Source organism: Sebastes umbrosus, chromosome 23 (genome assembly GCF_015220745.1).
Source record: "Sebastes umbrosus isolate fSebUmb1 chromosome 23, fSebUmb1.pri, whole genome shotgun sequence".
In the NCBI taxonomy this organism is placed as follows: domain Eukaryota; kingdom Metazoa; phylum Chordata; class Actinopteri; order Perciformes; family Sebastidae; genus Sebastes; species Sebastes umbrosus.
In genome coordinates this window covers 18,431,822-18,447,634 of record NC_051291.1, presented here as the reverse complement: position 1 = coordinate 18,447,634, position 15,813 = coordinate 18,431,822, and the positions used below count along the sequence as shown (strand labels likewise).

Genomic DNA, 15,813 nt, shown 5'->3' with positions numbered 1-15,813 from the left:
CTTTAATAGTGAATAATGATGCCTGTTTTGTTTATTTGCTGGCCTGGAAACAGGACCTGGCTTACATATTGCTGATACGAGGCAGATATATTCGGTTATAATGGTTGGCAGATGCACTGGCCTGTGCCGGGGCCGCGGAGAAAGCGAGGTGTTTGTTTGCACAAGCTGATTTCTCAGACTAAACGGGTATCGCGTCCTGCCAGCTGCTCTGGATCAAAACAGTCCGCCGGAGCCGGGTTGGGGAAGGGCCCCCGTCCACCTGGCAAAACAAGATGGGACCTCGGCGTGACAGCGATTATAACATCTCGAGCTAACAAACGAGCAGTTTACTGAGATGACACATCTGAAAGGCCCACGCTCTGTTGTCTTAGCTGTAAATTTAGGCATAACTCAGTCAGAAAAAAGAGACAGTGCGCTCCTGCTTTGTCTTCATATCAGGGTCAGACTGAATTATGGGATCTAACGGAGGCTACAAAAGCCAGACGCTATATTTAGTCTTGGGGAGTCATGAGCGGAGACAAAGTGTCTTCACCTCCTCTTCTCTTTACTCTCCGTCTGTCTTGTCTGATACACACACGAGGTGGTTGTGATGACAGCAGCCTTGCCTCACAAATCGCACTTTCTGCAGGGAGATATTTTTGGGTCGGCGACGGCGCTCGTGTTGGCATTTGGTTTACATTAAAACCATGCTTTCATTGTGCCTGTGAATGCATCTCTGTGTTTTGCCGTCACGCACTGTCGGCCGCAGTCAGACGCCATCAATTCGCCGTCGTTGGGCCTGAAAGAAATAGTAAATCACATTAGTTATTCAGGTAAACAACGCAAGGAATGGCACCCCAGAGAACTATTGAGTTCACTCAGCAGTTCGCTCGCAACGGCACGACGAGAAAGAAAAACACGGCGAATGTGCTCATTTTAACGGCAAGTCATATGTTAATTTTAATGACGGGGTTCGCCCGGCGCACAGGTGCGTCGAAGCAGAGTTTTTTTTGCGGGTAAAGGGGTTACTCACACAAACTTTTAAGTACAGCGAGCAGGAAGAGGGGGAGAGAGAGGAAGAGGAGGACAGGCAGAAGAGTTTGAATGAGTTCTGTGTGTTCCAACAGGTTTCTGCATCTCTAGGAAACCTGCTGGTCTCATTGGCCAGCAGGCCGCTGCCTTGGGGAATACTGAGGAAATGTCCTCATTCTCTGTTTTTAGAGGCACACCTCTGTCTATGTGTGTGTGTGTGTGTGTGTGCACCAGGTGCAGGTGGGGTTTCTAGAAAATCATTCATACAAGAGAAAAAGAAAGTTGAGTTTTTGCCACTCAAGCTTGGTTATCTTGAATAAACAAGAAAAACAATTTTTTAAATGATTATTTGACAACATTGGCGATTTTTTATACTAGTATTCTCTCTTTATCTAGTATTTTCTTGCCAATCAGTAATGTCAAAGCACAATACTTTCTTATACATGAAAGATGAAGCCTTCATGCATTTATTTCCGAAGTAAAAAAAGTGCTGTTCAAATTACACACCCCGCCTTTTCTTGTCATATTTTGGTGGGAAAAGAAAAGCCCAAACTCCACGCTGTCTCTCTCGCTTAATTTGAGGAAATCAACGACCATTTTTCACTGTATGTTACAGCGATTATTGGAGCATACTTCCACTTTTTGGCCCATATTCACAGAGCAACGGAAGAGATTCTTTTTAAAATTCCATCATGTGAAAAAAAAGACAAATTGACCAAAAGCATGAAAATGAGTTGACTGAGTCATAAGTTCAGTGAGAACAATAGAAGTTAATAGCTACTTTTTCCTTTAATTTTAGGATATGGTTTCCTGGATTTATCTGGATATATCATGAACTCACTTTTTCAGTGCAAAAACAAAATATAAGACAATATAAAACAAATGAAATGAGACAACCCAGTTATTTTTTTGTGGGCTGCCGAGGTCAGAAAACATGTGATTCAATAAGCCATTCAGATTTGGCTCCATACTTGGCAACATTGAGACTTCCAAAATAGGGAGTATTTCAAAACAAAAGCGGGGCAGAAAAAAAAAATTCGAGTTTCAGAGACTTTGTTTTTCCTGCATTCTGGGGACTTTTAAAGACTGAAAATAACAAAATAAGTACACCGCAATAGCATTTTTGTTAAATAGGCCTACTTTTAAATTTACTTTCAATTCTCAGGAAAGAAAACAGAATAATTTGAGCGAGCAGCTGTCCTCGGCTGGGAAAAGACATTTGGTGTCGCTCTATTGCCGTCCGGGTGGAAACATATAGCTTATACACGTTGTACAGGGCCAAAAACGAAAAGAGATAACAAAAAGGATAAAAAAAGGGTGTGAAAAATTGCCATAAATCGTGATAAATGCGGGAGAATTGTGACCCCCGGGGGGAAACTGGGAAAGGGCAATGAAAAACGGGAGTCTTGCGGAAAAATCGGGAGGGTTGGCAAGTATGTTTGGCTCCCCTTCCTAGGTCACATGAAGGCTTAAAAATGGCGCTAAAACGGAGCGTTTCAGACAGAGGGTGGATACAGGTATATTCAGACAGACAGTATGAGAAAAATAAAGTCTTTTTTTTAACATTAAGGCATGTAAACATGTTCTAGTAGAAACCCAAAATACAAGTATGAACCTGGAAATCAGCATGTAATGTCCCCTTTAATTTTAGTTTTTTCGACTTTTTTTCCAGACTTATCGACTTTAAAAACTCTGAGTTGTCGAGGTAAACAAATCCCTGCGCATTATCGCCTCCTGTACCTCCTCCTGCCCCTCCAGCAGCAGTATTTATTTACCTCATCCCTCCTGCTCCTCACTCACACGATGAGCACACAACATCAAATAGCACCAATCCTTTAAAAGCCACAAGGATAGCATGGCTGCAGGCCACGGCATGGCACGACGCGGCTTTGCTCGCGCTATCTCCTCCTTTATCGCCTGCCTGTTACCGCCGGTGCCACTTCATAAATAAAGCCATTACACTGCAGAGAGGTGGAGGGGGGCGGGGGGGGACGGGACAGGCCTGTGTGTTCACATAGACAGATGCACATAAACACGCTGACACACTCTGGGCAGGTACTCAGTCTCCCCCCGTCGCTGGGGAGCTTTAACCCTGACCAGCTTAGTTCAGAGGCGAGGGGCTTTATGGGACATCGGGGAGCAGCTCGCATGGAGTAAATAGAATATCCAGTGGTGTCTGTCCCCAATCTCAGATTAAGCCACCAAAATCTCAGCGGTTTTTCACTCTTGACAGAAGACATGAATGCGTACATACACCTTCCACCGCCACACGAAATAGAAAACACATACACAGAGCAGCGTCTGTGAGTGGGTCCCAGTGCGGCTAAGGGGTTTTATGCTGACACTAAAGAATGTGTTCATCTAGGAGTGAAGGGCCTCTCTCTCCCTGTCTGTTACCTGCCTCTCTGGCTTGCCGACGGACTGACTTACTGACTGACTGACTGACTGACTGACAGAAGTGCTGCGACGCAGTGTAGTGGGGATCTGACAGGGATCTCCATGTGATCCGCAGCAGCTCCCAAAGGGCCCAAAGCTGAAGTCCTTCCCAAGCGTATTTGCAAAAAACTCCATCTGAGAGGAGCCGTCGTGCAGGGTGGGCCCCCGAGTTTAGAGAAGCTTTGTCCCTTAACTGAAAAGTGTGTGTTTCGGTGAAAGAAACACCATTTCCCCCTTACTTTTTTCGGTCATTGGAGGTTGCTCTGGATAAGTCAACTAACTGCGCTTGTGAAGGAGAGCAAACCAGGAGGTGAATGATTCAAAGCAAAAAGTTAGGGATTGTTTGAAGAGGACTGGCTTTCTTGAAATCTGTGGAATTTGTTAGAGATGGAGAGAGAGAGAGAGAAATGGAGTACACCCAGTGGTTTCAGAGCAAGTACAAGATTAAATCTGTGCCACTCTCTCTCACCGTGCTTTCTACCGCCCTGTCCTGGAGACAGCAAGAGGTGGAGAAACATAATTTATAACACGAGCAGAGGGAGTTCATGAGCTGATCCGGCTCGAGAAAGAAAGAGAAAAGGAAAAGTTCGGGACAGAGGGAGATAGCAAAACAGACAAATAGCGGGTGGTGTTATTTGAAGAGGAGAGAGGAGATGACAGGAAGAGGAGGAGAGGTGGTGTATGTGTGCACCCCCGGAGCATCCCGCAAGAAAGAAAAAAGCTTGATTTGGAAAAAAAAAAAAATCAATTTTGTTTGACACAGTGTAAGATCTAAATATTTATCTTTCTTCCCTCTTTGTTAGCTCAGACAGCTCTGGAAATACATTTACAAGTCACTGATAATATTTATAGTTTTTACATGTGGGCTCGTAGCGCGTTCAGAAGCGCTTTAGGTTTCTCCGTGTGACGTGTTTCTTTTTTTTCTTTTTTTCACACAGCACCAGGCATGATTGAATTCCAGCCTGCGCGTAAGTGTTTTTTGATCTAGTAGGCTTGATCCTTGCGCACCAAAGCACCACCACCACCACCACACACACTGTATACAAACACGCACACATCACATTATACGGCATCAGCCCGGGCCTCAAAGTGGATCATTATTTACTAAACAGGTTGCCTAACAAGAAAAGACTGATTCCCCTGCAGGCTTGTATAAAAAAAAAAAAAAAAAAAAAAACCCTGGAAGCATGGCGGCGGAGCAATATCCATCATAATTGATGTGTTGCAAAGCAGATTACACACATTAGCGCACACTGTTCTAGCTATGACAGCTCCAACTGAACATGACAAATTCCATAATGTGGAGAAAAAAAAAAAAAGGTATTTTACTCTCTGGGTATTAAAAAAAGCCACGGCAACTAACAAAAGAGGCATTTGTAGGAGTGTTTGTGTGTGCACGTGTTAGTGCATGTGCATCCCTGTCTAACTACACCTCCTCCATGCTCTCATCTCTCCTTAATTACATTCTATTTGTTCCACTCGGGGCGGAGGGGTCCTGTAAACTGTTTCGGAGCTTCCCCTGCTTCGCTGACGACACTTCATTCAACGTGGCTAATCCCAACGTAGCATTAGCTACGTTGGATGGTGCGTTCGAGGCCTACTGACAGCTGCGGCATTATTTACTGAACACAGCACAACAGATAAGCCCATTGAAAGTGCGGCAGCTCATTCATTGTTGGGAGGCATTAAGAGTGTCTGTAGCTGCCTAATCAGTGGGCCGGATGCTGGAGGAATAAATAAGCTCTGGGAAAGAGGGGCGGCTTCGACTCGCTCGCTCACTCCCTCCTTCTCTTCTCACTCACTCACTCACTCACTCTCTCAGTCACTCTGCCCTCACTCTTCTAATCAACTCAACAGCATTACGGCAAAGCTGCTACTGGAAGTCCTGCTGGCTGCTTCTATTTCTGTACGAGTGCTATTAAATTAGAAAAAGATTGTAAATAATGTGTCATTGATTTGCACTTGATGCTGTTTTCAACCCATTTTCTTTATATTTGTATTATTTTGAGATGAAATTTGTGGTCCACTCAATACAAAAGTCCATTAATATTTCTTAACATTTAGGCCAGCAATTCTAAATGACAACACTCTTGCCTGCTGTTGATTTTGTATCAGTAAATAACACTTATTAATGGTTAAAACATAATCAGTGTTTCACTAGTTTCCTTCCTCACAACCACAGCTTCCTGATCTGAGCCTGTTCTGTGTTGGCTGCTCCAAAAAAAAACATAATTTGACATAATTTCAAATGGAATTGTTTTTAAATCCTTCCTAAAAAGTAATAATTTAGATATTATTCCTATAATTTTAAAAGTCCCCCTGCTTCTGTGTTTCTGTAGGAATGATTTAATTTCCAGTATCTTCCTTTTTTTTTTAGCCGTTGATTAAACCTAACATATTAAGAGATGTAATTTAAATTATTCTCCTCAGCACTAATTGTAAAAATTCATTTTAATTGTTAAAAAAAAAAAAAAAAAAGAAAAGAAAGAAGGCCTGAGCGGCGCCATGTGTGTGTTTGTGTGTGACCGAGCTGTTCGGAGCCGTGTCGTTAGCCACACACCCACTCCTGACGACCCACTAATTAACACCCCATGTTAATCACTCTCAACCCAGCCAATAACCAGTGACATGCCATCGTGCAGATCACTACATCATACTCACAGCACAGCAGCACATCCGAGCCGGGCGATATTTTCCCCCTTTTTCTCCTCGGTGTTGTGTTGTAGAGACGTCTCACTGAGTATTTTGACTCATTTGACAGAATGAGAGTGAACGCTTTTTAACTGTTTTCCTGAACAGGAAGTTAGTGTTTAGCAGGACTGTCATTCAGAAAGTGATACTGAGGTGAACGGTGACAAAGAACCATCTGTGGCTCCAAATTGACCCTGTATGTAGCATTATAATTTCTAATAGCACATTTATTTTTGTCACCACACACCGTGTGCCACATGTATTAGATCTAATCCATTAGCCTCATCCTACTTTACATACACTGCTTTAAGTACATGTTGGCGAAATATCGTCCCGGTGAATCTGCCGTTCTGGCTGAAATAATGATTTTGATATAAGTTAAGCTGATTTGCCTAAGCTACCGAGTAATTAACTGAACTTAATCATTTCATTTCAATTCATTTCCATTACCTGAATTATTTTTGCCAGTCTCTCCTATCTTTTGTAATGTCTGCTTTAAAGCTCACTGTTGTCTGGTATATAGTGAAAGAGGTTGGGGCCGTCTGAACTCTGTTACAACACTGACCTCTAGTGTCAGCTCGGCCCGGCTCCGGTGCAGGCCGTGTGAGTTTTTAAAATGTGACATTTTAGCAGGCTCATTGGTAGTCCTATCTAAAGGTAATGAATCCGCTTTGGACAAACCGCCTAGTTTGAAGCTTTAGCCTCCAAACGCCCGGAGCAGGGATTGCCCAGGATAGGGCAGAGGTAGATTAGGAGTCAGTGTAATGAGAAGCAAAGCATCTCTTTAGCTCACCCTTTGTCTTTTTGCCTCCATCCATCGAGCCTTGGAGGAGACGGAGACTAGATACTTCTCTGGCCAGTGGCAGCCACACGGGCATTGGCTTTATTTTTCATCATCCTCTTCTCCTCTTCCTCCCTGCTGGCATCCTCCTCTTTTCCTATTTTTTTTTTTTCCCCTCCTTCCTTCCTTTTTCTCCATCCTCAGCCCCGTGAACGCTGACACTTGCTCATGCCAAAGCGGCCTCACGTCCTTCGACAGGGGATCGTCAGATCTTTTAGAATATGGAAAATAAAGCAGACTGCTTGCCAGCCACACTGGTGCGTATAGCACGTGGATAATAGGCATAATAGGGTCAGGCCTGCATTTAATAAACAATTACCCATCTATAATAGATGAGTCCGGCTCCTAAGGCCCAGCGCCTGGCCTGGGTCGACAGAGGGAACAGGAGAGGGAGAAGGTGAATGAATAATGCAGACAAGATGCCCATCAGAGCACCCAAACGCAGGGGCCCACGCAGCGCCAATTATCTCCCCCTGCTAATGATGATCATCGTGATGCTCTCACCCTCACCCCCCCGTGCCTAAATCTGACATTTACCCAGCTGCACCTCACTAGGGGTGTAAGAAAATATCGAAAAAAAATTGAATATCGCGATAGTGTTTTGTGAAACACTTTATTGATTTTTAATAAATAGTTTCAGTCAATACTTTATTTCATTTGCAAAGAGATGTGCCCTCTCACTGTGTGTGCCCTCAGAAAGTAGTGCTATGATGTTGGATTTTACAGGGACTGTGATATATGTGACAGTTTTCTTAACATTAGATCAAAACAAATCGCAATATATCACCTTACTTCGCCAGATTCTTGCCAATACAAAGCCCTACACCTCACCAAACCAGAGGAAACGAGTGAGATGAAGTGTTTTTTAAATGTCCATATTTTATTATTTTATTTTGTAGGGGCAGCAGAGGGGTTTTCCTGGCGTTAGGGGCGGAGGGATTGGAGGGGGGGCACAGTGGCCATCGCTTCCTCTTTTGAATTACAAATCAATCAGGGAGCAGCTTCCATTCAGTCCAAGGTCACCCAGATTACACAAGGTTAAAGTGTTGGAGTGTGCGCGCATGCAGAGAGAGAGAGACCTGAGAGGGGAGGAACTAGCCGCTAGTTGGATTAGCATACAACTCCGACAGAGCGAGGGGAATTAAAGGCAGGCGTCGAGGTACCGATGGCCGAGCGAAAAACGGTCCCTGCTCTCTGCTGTTATTTGAATAGACAGCCTGAGATACGTGAAAACAGAGAGGCGGCGAGGAGAAGCTCTTTGGCCCCCAGGATCAGAGGGCGGTGGGGGGGGGGGACCTGTGGTGCTCCGGCAGACTGCTAGTTAAGTAGATAGGGCCCCAGTAGACTGCTTCAGTATGGGCTCTGGGAAAAATACACAGCCATTTTTTTGGGCTCCCTCAGGGCCTAAGTCTGTGGTAATAATGGGATCAGAGCCATGACCCTCCCAGGACACCGTACCACTATTGGATATTCTATTAGTTTCCTCTGCAGTGAAAAGAAGTCCGTGCTCAGCTACTTTTCTCACCCGGAATCACATTTGTTTTACTTTTATGTAGCTTTAACAGTGACTAATCAAATTATTGAAAGTTTCCAGGAAGAGACTTCATTAACAATTGAACAGTGAGTGCAGCGCTACTTATGACTACTGTAAAACCTTCTAGTGTATAAAGCTATGTATTGTGGATATCTTCTAATCATATCTAATGTACTTTATGCATGCAAGGATATTGTAAGCTATTAACATATGCACAAAAAAGAAGCGAGCCCCATAATTGTTCCTTTTTACCATTTAATCCCGGCACTGGAAGATACAGCAGAGATCACATTAACATTTACATTTCTGAATCCCCCACCTCCTTGATACAGCTCCAGCTTTCAGCCCCGGCATCTCATCTGCCTTTACATAATATCAGGCTGTATTAATGCTACACATGGAGCTCTACTGTCTGTGCTGCGTAGATTTACATTTTCCTAATGATGTGCTTTCATTTTTTCCTCCGCTATATCCCCCCCTCCTGTCCTTCCCTTCACCTCCAGCCCACAGCCCCACGGTGATTTAAAACACATACAACTGTACTGCCGTTTTTACTGCGGAATAGCACAAAGCGCGGGTTGAGACACCTTTGGTCGCCCCAGCCCCCATCTGTTGCACATCTGGAAGTGGTGCGCCGCACCAATAATTGGAAGTCAATTTGTTTGAAGTTATGTATTTGGCATCTGGCTCGATTCATAAAAACTCTGGAAATCGCATTAATTTTATAGCATCTCGAGAAGGCCCCGGCCACTTTTTTTTTTTTTTTTTCATCTCTCTTGTGTTCCATCGTTAATGCACGTGGGGCCTTGCTAGTCTAGTGACGTGTGGGAGTTTGTCGGAGCGCTGGTCAGGGTGTGGTCCTTAATAAAAGCAGCATGGAGGCTCATGCCCTAAAGAACCGTGGGATGGATTACTATAACGCACCGGGGGAGACAATGTTGATTGAGTTCCTAATCATTAAATGTAATAATTTCAACTTTGACCTTAACCTCTGATCATTCCTTATTTTTTTCTTTCCTGAAGAGTAAAACTCAAGCAGGGCCTACCTAGTTTGCCACATTTCCAGGAGCCGGGCTGACTGATTGAGAAGCGGCATGGTGTTGTTTGTCACACCGCTCTGAATCATGGCTGAAAATAGATATGACACTTGATGTTTGGTGCCTCACTGCCGGCTGTCATATTGTTATTCCCACTCAAATTTCACCTAATTTGTGCACAAGTCTTGTCACAGTCCAGATCCTGATGAGGGCTTTTAGGTGGTTATTTTTTTTTTTCCCCCCTTAGCTTCCTCGTACGTGTGGCAATGAGATACACACCTGTGCACGCGCGCCTATAGTATGCATATGTGTGTGTGTGTTTGTGCACATTTTTTGTGTTTGCACACAAGCACATTTTGATTAGGCTTGTTTGTGTGCGCGAGTGCGTGCGGCCCCCGTGTGTGTGTGTGTGTGTGCGGCGTGCTCCGAAGTGAAGTCACCTCAGCGGGAGGTGATTAAGAGTTGCCAATGGCAGGCTCGACAGGTGAGCGCATTGTAGCAGGCTGGCAGCTGTGGCATCTGCACAGGTGACAGCTTCTCCTGCCTCAGTGGTGGTGTCAGTGTTGGTGGGTGGCAGGAGGTCTGACAACGTTGTTTTGGTGACAGAACGACTCCGCTGTGAGGTTCACGACATCACTTGCCTTCTTTAGATTTGTCAGTTTATACTGGGGGTGAAGTATAGGGACTACCGTGGACTTTAGCAACGGCACTATTCCATATGTGAAAAGTACTGTTTACCAACTGTAATCTTTTTTTATTTTAACTTGATTGGCTTTTTTTTTTTTTTTTTAAATAATCCACCACAAATGTTCTGTGTTGTACCACACTCCTCCTGCCTTGGGTTTCTTTTTATGAACACAGTGTGATGAATAAAAAACACAGCCCACTGCTGCCACCTGCTGTTTGAAATACGACGCAGCAGCAGCAGCCCTTTCATCCTGGGGAGTGAGGTAATTCTTTTCAGGGAGACCATTTTGCTGTGCATGCATTAGTAACACAAAAAGGAATGGAAAAGATTATTTTACAAGGTGTACAGTTTTTGGCACGTATTGTAACTAGCTAATCTGTTTCCTATGAAGGAGAAAGAGCAAAGGACGTGTGTGTGAGAAGGAGAGAGAGAGATAGATGGGGAGGTTTGTAGGATTCAAAAACTTCCCCAAATTTGTTTTACACGTTCAAATTGACATCCTGCTCCGGGTTAGCTAATGCCTCTAACATAACGGCGTTATCGGATACCTGCGCTGTTTTCTCGGTTTTCACTCTTCCACATCAGTTTCCTGTGAGTTTCCAAACCCGTGGGTTGATGAACTGTGATGTTCCAAATAAAAAGTCGCTTGTTCTGATGTCACCGTTGCCTCATCCGACCACATTTTCCTTTTGAAGCCTTGCGCATAACTGGCCTTGAACTTTGTCCATAATAGCCTTTTGATATGGAGAGAAATGAATGAGTTAGGAAGTTTAATCTGACTTTTCTTTTTCGGGGGCAGGATGCTTTTGTCTCTTGAGATAAGCCTCAAAAAGAAGTGTTCTGTGAATGTGTATTACCGTCAATACTTTCATTAAGGTATTCATTTGTATCCCCCCCTCACTTTCATCAATTCCTGAGCTACACTAATTGGATTTGTGTATTTTTTTTTTCCAAGTTTGGTAATACAAGAAAGGGAGAAAAAAAAAATCACTGAAAATCAAAATGTAAATTGAGCCTTTTGAAATTTCAGTCATGCTGACTCTTTCTTAGACTCTCTTCATAAAAAAATCTATATTTACCTTCCATAACTGCTTTGGCCAATTATCCATAAACATCACTCACCACTTTGTAGTCGAGTGTACTGTGCAGTGATTGATTGGTTCGGGCTTATTTGCGGCTAAAGAGGAGATGCGAGCGAGGAATGTTTCGATTTCATTACAGAGAAACACACGCTAATAACACTCTAAAACATTAATTCAGGGAGGCTTTGATGAGAAATCCATTTGGGAAGTATTGGCGTGTGTTTTTTTTTTTTAGACTGCTCTGTTTGTTGTATTATTAATGCATGACTATAAGATTAGAAAACTACATCTTGATGACTGAACACAAAACAGTTCAAGATTTGGGATCATAATGAGGTCGATGTTTTCAAAAACTTTTCTTCAGCAAACTTTTATTAACGATACAAACAGTTTGTGATTCCTACAGTATATTCACGCTGCTTACCTCAGAGGAAACTTTCTTAGCTCTCAGCTAACCGCTCTCACAGCGGCTCTTTATCCCCCGCCATTATTCATCCTCAAGGGCTCATCAGCTCACAGTGGGCTCATCAGAATTATTACTCCTCCTCTACTTGTCTTTATTATCCAATTTCCCTCCTCTCTCTTCCTTTCTGCCACTCATTGCCAATCAGCCACCTTGTAAGCCGGCCCCTTCACCTTCCACTGTGAAACTTTCTGGGCTTTGTTCGCTCTTTTAGCCATGTTGCCGTCCAGCAACATGATTTTGCACTCAGTGGTCACTTTGTATCATGTTTCTAGCATCATACCCCTGATGTGTTGAGCTGCCTGTAACACTTGGAGGTGCTAAATTCGAAATTCAGAGCATTAATATAGCAGCATTCAACTATCTGCTGTGTAAAGATATAGAGGAGTAATGTCTACCTGAGCAGAGAATGAAGTCTCTCACCCTCTGTGTTTAAATCTGAGCTTTTCTGTGCTTTGTTTACGTAGCCGGTCCGGCTTTTTTTTTAAGTTTTAAAAGATTTTTCAAAACTTAACAGATGTTGAAAATGTGAGAGACCCCATACATAATGACATGTTATGTTAAATTGAATAGTTTTGTGTGGTGAGCAACGATTTGGCCAAAACAGCGCACACACTAAAAGATTCATTCAAGAACAACAAGATTCCCGACAAAAAAGAAAAAAGGAAATCTCGCAAAATCTCTCGTGATCGGGACGGGCAGGAAGAATTAGCGATGTTGTTACTTTGTACTGAACGTTCACGGAGAAAAATAGAAATAATGGATGAAGTCATGGAGACATGTTAAATAAACACTCGTGTTGTTGCAAATCAACAAGTTGGTCCTCCATTTCTGAGGTCCATCTTACTACTACTTCATGCTTTGCGTTTTGCATTAGCTCGTGCGTTAGCCGCGGCCGCCATGATGGCGGTTGTTGTCCTTCCGCTTCAGTCAGCTTGGTTCTCAATTGGCTGTTGTTCAAAATTGGCTTAATTTTCGTATAGTGTGTGCCCCGCATTAGTGCATGTGAGCTCCAGTATGCTAGCTAATTGCTGCTGCTCTGTCCTACGTTCATACAGAGGTTACAGCTTATAGCGCCGTCCCGGCCCGCAGCGTCGTCGTGGGAGCGCAGCACCCACCGTCCGGTTCCCCTCTGGAGCTGTTAGCACCGTTAGCTGCTAGCCACCGGCTCAGCCTGTCACCATGTTGAGAGCCGTGCGGAGGCAAGGGAAATGCTCCCAATCTTGCATTCAGCACCTTTAAGGTAGTTTATGTAGCATTTAAGAACAGCAGTTGCAGTTAAAGTTAGTTTTTTAGTGTGTATTTTGTATTGAGGGTGTATGAATGCAGACCTCAACAAGAAGCCAAAATCAGGGATACCAAAAAAGAAAGGGGTTTATTATATTTTTCCCACCCCTACTAAGAATAGAAAAAGTGTTAGATAATAATATATATCTTCTTCGGGAATACATGGATTAAAAACATACATAAATATATAAGCACTTATTTAACAAAAACACTTAAAAAGACGCGGACAAGACCAAAGACATGTTAGACATTGCGGTGAGTACATCAGTCGCATATCTTTTTGAAGACACAACCGGGAGTTTGAATAAGGCACATCGCTGTTTACAGTCCTCCTGTGAAGTAGTAGTATTTTCATTTCTTTTTTTTTTTTTAAAAAGTTAGATTTTCAGTCATTATTTTGCATTATGTTACAGTGTACAGCTACCACAGTGGTTACCAAGAGAAACAGTAGACATGGTCATTTATATTATGTACTTAAAGGCTGATAAATGTCTCCCTTTTTCTTGTGAGTCTGTTTCTGCTCTGTCCGGGAGGCAGAGAAACATATTCATTGTCTATAGTAAAGTAAAAAAAGAGTAGGTGGAGGAGCAGGAGGTCTGTGAGCTGTTTCTGGTCCTGCTGAGATTTGGAGAATGCAAGCTTTGGGTAACGATCGAGCTCCAACACCCACCTGATGAACAAGATCTATATACTTTATATACATGTGGCACTTTGAGGGGCACTGTCAGGTGTGTTAGCTGTCATTTAAATTACTTGCAACCCTGTGAGTGGTCATTATTGTATGTTGGGAGCCTGTCTTTTAGAGGCTCTGTGTATGCCCTTTCCCACCGGGGATCACAACTGTGTTGTCATGAGAAGATAACAAGAGTCTGTCACTGAAGAGGACGCCCCTTTTATAGGTCGTCGCCCTCTCCCGAGCTGAAGCTGCTCCTGCGGCTGCTGTCCTTGGACGCGGCCCCGGGCGAGCCGGCCGAGAGGAGCGGGTCGGTGGCGAACGGCGAGAGCGGGTCGTCCATCAGGATCTCGTCCAGCCGGTGCTCCTCCTTGAGGGAGGCGGTGAAGAAGTCCGTGAAGTGGGACAGCGGGTCGGAGAACGTGGTGCAGCCGTCGGCGACGGGGATGTGGTCCTGCGGGCCGGCGGCGCCGGGGACGGACGACGGCACGCCGGCTATCCTCTGGAGGTAGTCGCTGTTGGGGTCCTCCTGGTAGAGGGGCGGCTGCTGGGGTTGCTGGGCCTGGGGGGACGACTGCTGCTGCTGCTGCTGCTGCTGTTGTTGTTGTTTGATGAGATGGGAGGACAGTTCAACTGTCCCCAAGGCTGACGCCATGTTTGGGAGGCCATGTGCTCTTGCCTGGATCTCAAGCTCCTGCAAAAGAAAGGAATCCATGAGTTAAAGATATCTATTCCTGAAGTGCTGTTGAGAAAAGTACCTCCACACTCATTGCGTGTCTAGATAAGATCTGAATAAATACATAAAAATGTGAGAATGCCAAAATAATGTAATATCCTCAATTATGTACAGATTGACGTAACCTGGAGCAACAGCACCACACCCTCTCTCCAAATCTCCTCCACATACTGAGGTTAGGTTGGAGTGAGCCACACTTTGAGGAATTTGGGCGTTGACACCTACTCTCCTCCCACACACACTCTCATCACAGTATATGATCGACACTAGTCACTCATCAGTGTCATCACAACATCCTGTTTGACCTTTGCTAACCATCCTTTTTAACGTCAGTAGCGGTCAGTTTTACCGGGACAGTTTTGTCATCTTTGAAGATGATTACAGATTTTGCGTTCTTCCCGTCATTGTAGTAAACTCAGACAAACCGCAATCTTCGTGCGCAGGTATACGTGCATGCATTGTGTCATTAAGCATCTCATCTATCGGCGCTCATCATCTATTTCTAACCTGTGGTTTTTCCACTGAAAGAGCTGGGTTCGTTGTGTTTATTCATCAGGTAATTAGCACTGAGCTCTCAGAGGTATAGGGGGAGTGGAAGGACCTCATGTAAACAATAGGAGGTAATGGGGGGGACGTCTACATTTAGGTTTTAGGGTTGTAAAGCTTTGGAGATGGAAGTTAGTGTGAAGCACCTTGGGATGATTTAGTCAGATGGGGCTGACAGAGTGAGCCCTCTGTCTTCACCAAATTGATCTTTGGCAAAATGAAACAGGCCTGTTTTACCCTTTTCCCACCAAAATTTGCGCATGTATAAAGAAAATATGCGACAGACTCCTTTCCTGTTGTGAATATGCCGTGCCGTTGCACTGGCCTTTCTGGGTTTTTTCCCCCTGCTGAGTCACCGGAAGCAGAGTTAGTAAACAGTGAAAATGTCACGGTGGTTACTCCTTTTTTTTATATATATCTGTTACTTATTCAGCCTCTCTTTCAAACTCTCAAACTGTAACTGAAAGACCGTTTTATTTTGTTTCTGTTGAGTTTGAATGACGTGTGTTTCAATGATCAGCGAGACTCGATTGTAACCTTTCCCACTTAAGACAAAAGCCAGATGTTAGTGGGTGTTAGTGGTTTATTTTTTGTCCGGTGGGAAAGAGGCTTAAAATGCCTGGAAGAGGCTGTTTTTTAATAAATCAATCATGTAAAATAGGATGTTTACTTGGATCCTGCTCTGGGATTAAGTGCCAAGACATTAGTGAGTTGATTGGCCAGCCCTTTGTGTTAAGGAGTAAACTCATATTTATTAGGAAGAGCACTGGTAAGAGGAACACGAGAAG

General features: G+C 43.9%; 2 protein-coding genes across 7 annotated transcripts in view; one reads left to right on the top strand and one right to left on the bottom strand.

The window, feature by feature from the left end:
• The window catches only part of LOC119482849 (aldo-keto reductase family 1 member B1-like), a 145,324-nt gene that overhangs the window by 65,159 nt on the left and 64,352 nt on the right, over positions 1–15,813 (top strand). The window lies entirely within an intron of this gene.
• The window catches only part of tfec (transcription factor EC), a 52,909-nt gene continuing 50,228 nt past the window's right edge, over positions 13,133–15,813 (bottom strand). For 5 of the 6 annotated variants that reach the window (XM_037760732.1, XM_037760733.1, XM_037760735.1 and 2 more), the window contains one exon: positions 13,133–14,437. In XM_037760732.1, the coding sequence (XP_037616660.1) occupies positions 13,964–14,437 (474 nt within the window). In that variant the 3' untranslated portion in view covers positions 13,133–13,963. The remainder of the gene's footprint in view (positions 14,438–15,813) is intronic. The other variant, XM_037760736.1, reaches the window with a different exon arrangement.